Source organism: Austrofundulus limnaeus, unplaced genomic scaffold, assembly GCF_001266775.1.
Source record: "Austrofundulus limnaeus strain Quisiro unplaced genomic scaffold, Austrofundulus_limnaeus-1.0 Scaffold353, whole genome shotgun sequence".
NCBI classification, from domain to species: domain Eukaryota; kingdom Metazoa; phylum Chordata; class Actinopteri; order Cyprinodontiformes; family Rivulidae; genus Austrofundulus; species Austrofundulus limnaeus.
The window spans coordinates 19,537-22,828 of record NW_013952755.1 but is presented as its reverse complement, the minus strand read 5'-3'; the positions used below and the strand labels follow the sequence as shown (position 1 = coordinate 22,828).

The window sequence follows — 3,292 nt, the reverse complement described above, 5'->3', positions numbered from 1 at the left end:
ACACACACACACACACACACACACACACACACACACACACACACACACACACCTGTTTTACACCAAAATCCGGGGACTTCCTCCCTGTTAGCTGAAGTTTTAACTATAGATAAAATAAAACTTTGTATTATATCTATAGCTTTAACCGAGAGTTGTGGCGAAATCTCACGTGATCTGTGAAACTTTATAAAATATTGAACTAATTTTAACCTGCATTACAGGACATTTAATCGTGTGTTTGGGTCGGTACCAAACATGAACAGGTGTGTGTTTGTGTGAGTGTGCGCACCTCTGTTAGTAAAATATCTCATGAACCACTGCCTGATCAGAACCAACCACATAACTACAACCCAATTCAAGATGGCCGCCACAGCCTCTGATAGACACCTGAGTCAGTTTTACAGGTTTCAGTGTAAAAGCAGGTGGTAGTAGCCGAGAGTCATGTTTCCACCAGGTGACATTAGAGCTTTAATTCACCTGCTGTTTGTTGGTTCTGGTCTTCAGGTGAACTTCCCTCCTCACCTGTTCGAGGCCTTCTTCTTCCAGCCGGTCAACGACGAGCGAAGCTCCGCCAAGATCGGAAACGGAGTCGCCGTCTTCACTTTACCTAAAAGAACCCCGAGGATCTGGGAGCGTCTGATGCTGAACACAGGTAAGAACGTCCAGGTGAGCAGCTGGTGTCCTGCGTGGTCCAGATGTGGACTCTGTCCTCCGGTTTGTCCCAGATAAAGAAACCAAGAGGACCATCAGAGACAGAGCTCTGACCGCACAGCAGCAGAAACTCTCTGCAGAGTCCAAACAGAGAGCAGAGAAACAACAAGCAGACAGGAAATACACTCTGGAGACCATGATGAAGGTAACAGCTCCTCATCTTCCTCAGCAGAACCCAAACCTCATGTTCTGAAGCCTTCAGCAGAACCTCTGCAACTCTTCTCAGCTGCAGAACCAGGAGAGAGACCGGATCCAGAGGATGAAGGAGGCAGAGCGAGACAGAACCACAGCAGAGCTGGCAGCATGGCAGAACCATCTGAACCGGGCCAGAGCCAGTGCTACCAGACCAGAACCTGGACCCTCAGAACCAGAACACACAGAACCTGGACCCTCAGAACCAGAACACACAGAACCTGGACCTACAGAACCAGGAAGGAACCAGCTGGGTGAGTGTCCTCCTGACGGTCAGATATTCCTCCTGCAGTCAGTTTTACTCAGCAGGTTCCTCGTGAAGTCCGCAGAGACGCAGAGAAGAAGAACTCAGCAGAAGTTCCTCCTCCGAGGCCCGGCAGAACCATTCGGGTCACCTTCACCCCTCGAGAATTCCCGACCCCTCTGAGAGAGTCCCAGGTCAAGGAGGAGGAGGAGGTGAGTCTGAGAGCGTCGGTTAGATGTTCCAACAAACAGACAAGACTGAAAACAGCTAAAAACAGTTCAACAGTGGCTAAAACCAGCAACACGCAGCTAAAACTAGTGCAAAGGTAGCTAAAATCAGTTAAACAGGGCTAAAACCAGTGAAATAGTAGCTAAAACCACCTAACATTAACTACAACCAGCTAAAACCAATGCAAAGGTAGCTAAAATCTGTTGAACAGTGCTAAAATATTTAATTAGCTGCTGAAAAAGGGGAAACAGTGGATGCTGGTTTAGCATTCAGAGTATGTGTTGAGGATGACTCTAAGCTACCACCACACTAAACTTTAGCTATCACCAGACCAAACTTTAGCTATCACCACACCAAACTTTAGCTACCACCACACCAAACTTTAGCTACCACCACACCAAACTTTTAGCTACCACCATATCAAACTTTAGCTACCACCACACCAAACTTTAGCTATCACCACACCAAACTTTAGCTACCACCATAAACTTTTAGCTATCACCACACCAAACTTTAGCTACCACCACACCAAACTTTAGCTACCACCACACCAAACTTTAGCTACCACCATATCAAACTTTAGCTACCGCCACACCAAACTTTAGCTATCATCACACCAAACTTTAGCTACCACCATAAACTTTTAGCTATCATCACACCAAACTTTAGCTACCACCACACCAAACTTTAGCTACCACCACACCAAACTTTAGCTACCACCATATCAAACTTTAGCTACCACCACACCAAACTTTAGTTACCACCACACCAAACTTTAGCTACCGCCACACCAAACTTTAGCTATCACCACACCAAACTTTAGCTACCTCCACACTAAACTTTAGCTACCTCCACACTAAACTTTAGCTATCACCACACCAAACTTTAGCTATCACCACACCAAACTTTAGCTACCTCCACACTAAACTTTAGCTACCTCCACACTAAACTTTAGCTATCACCACACCAAACTTTAGCTATCACCACACCAAACTTTAGCTACCTCCACACTAAACTTTAGCTGTCACCACACTAAACTTTAGCTACCACCACACCAAACTTTAGCTACCACCATATCAAACTTTAGCTATCACCACACCAAACTTTAGCTACCACCACACCAAACTTTAGCTACCACCACACCAAACTTTAGTTACCACCACACCAAACTTTAGCTACCACCACACCAATCTTTAGCCTCCATCACACCAAACTTTAGCTACCACCACACCAAACTTTAGCTACCACCACACCAAACTTTANCGGCTGATTTGCAGACACTTTTGTAATGGCTCAGGTCCTTCAGCTGTGGCAGCTTCATCTGTTCCATGTGAGCATCACGTCTCACTTCTATCCCTCTGATGAGCTGAAATAAGAGTCTTTGTCCATCAGTGGCTCAGGAAACAAGCCGAAGCCAGTCGAGCACTCGAGTCAGACCTTAACGAGCTGAAGGACCTGAGAGAGGAGGAGAGGAACCCCGAGTGGCTAAAGGACCGAGGCGAGTGAGTGATGTCGGCTCAGACCTTTGGCTCCGCCTCCTCCTGACCTCCTCTGATCAAAGCGTGTCTCTGCAGTAAGTGTTTTCTGAGTGGAGACCACCTGGGAGCCCTGAACGCCTACAGTCTGGCCCTGAGGATCAACAGGAAGTCCCCCGCTCTGCTCTCCAACAGAGCCGCCGTCCACCTGAAGCTGAAACACCTGCACAGAGCCATCGAGGACAGCTCCCAGGTCTGACTCTGTCCTGTGTGTCTCCAGATGTTGGACCTGTCTGACTCTGTCCTGTCTCCAGATGTTGGACCTGTCTGACTCTGTCCTGTCTCCAGATGTTGGACCTGTCTGACTCTGTCCTGTCTCCAGATGTTGGACCTGTCTGACTCTGTCCTGTCTCCAGATGTTGGACCTGTCTGACTCTGTCCT

General features: G+C 47.5%; 1 protein-coding gene across 1 annotated transcript in view; it reads left to right on the top strand.

Moving 5' to 3' along the window:
* Positions 1 to 504: 504 nt before the first annotated feature.
* Positions 505 to 3,292, top strand: part of dnaaf4 (dynein axonemal assembly factor 4) — a gene marked incomplete at its 5' end in the record, with an annotated part of 3,670 nt that continues 882 nt past the window's right edge. Inside the window, 6 exon segments of the mRNA XM_014022977.1 lie at positions 505 to 652; positions 726 to 856; positions 938 to 1,157; positions 1,226 to 1,359; positions 2,768 to 2,877; positions 2,950 to 3,103. Coding sequence (XP_013878431.1) covers positions 505 to 652; positions 726 to 856; positions 938 to 1,157; positions 1,226 to 1,359; positions 2,768 to 2,877; positions 2,950 to 3,103 — 897 coding nt within the window.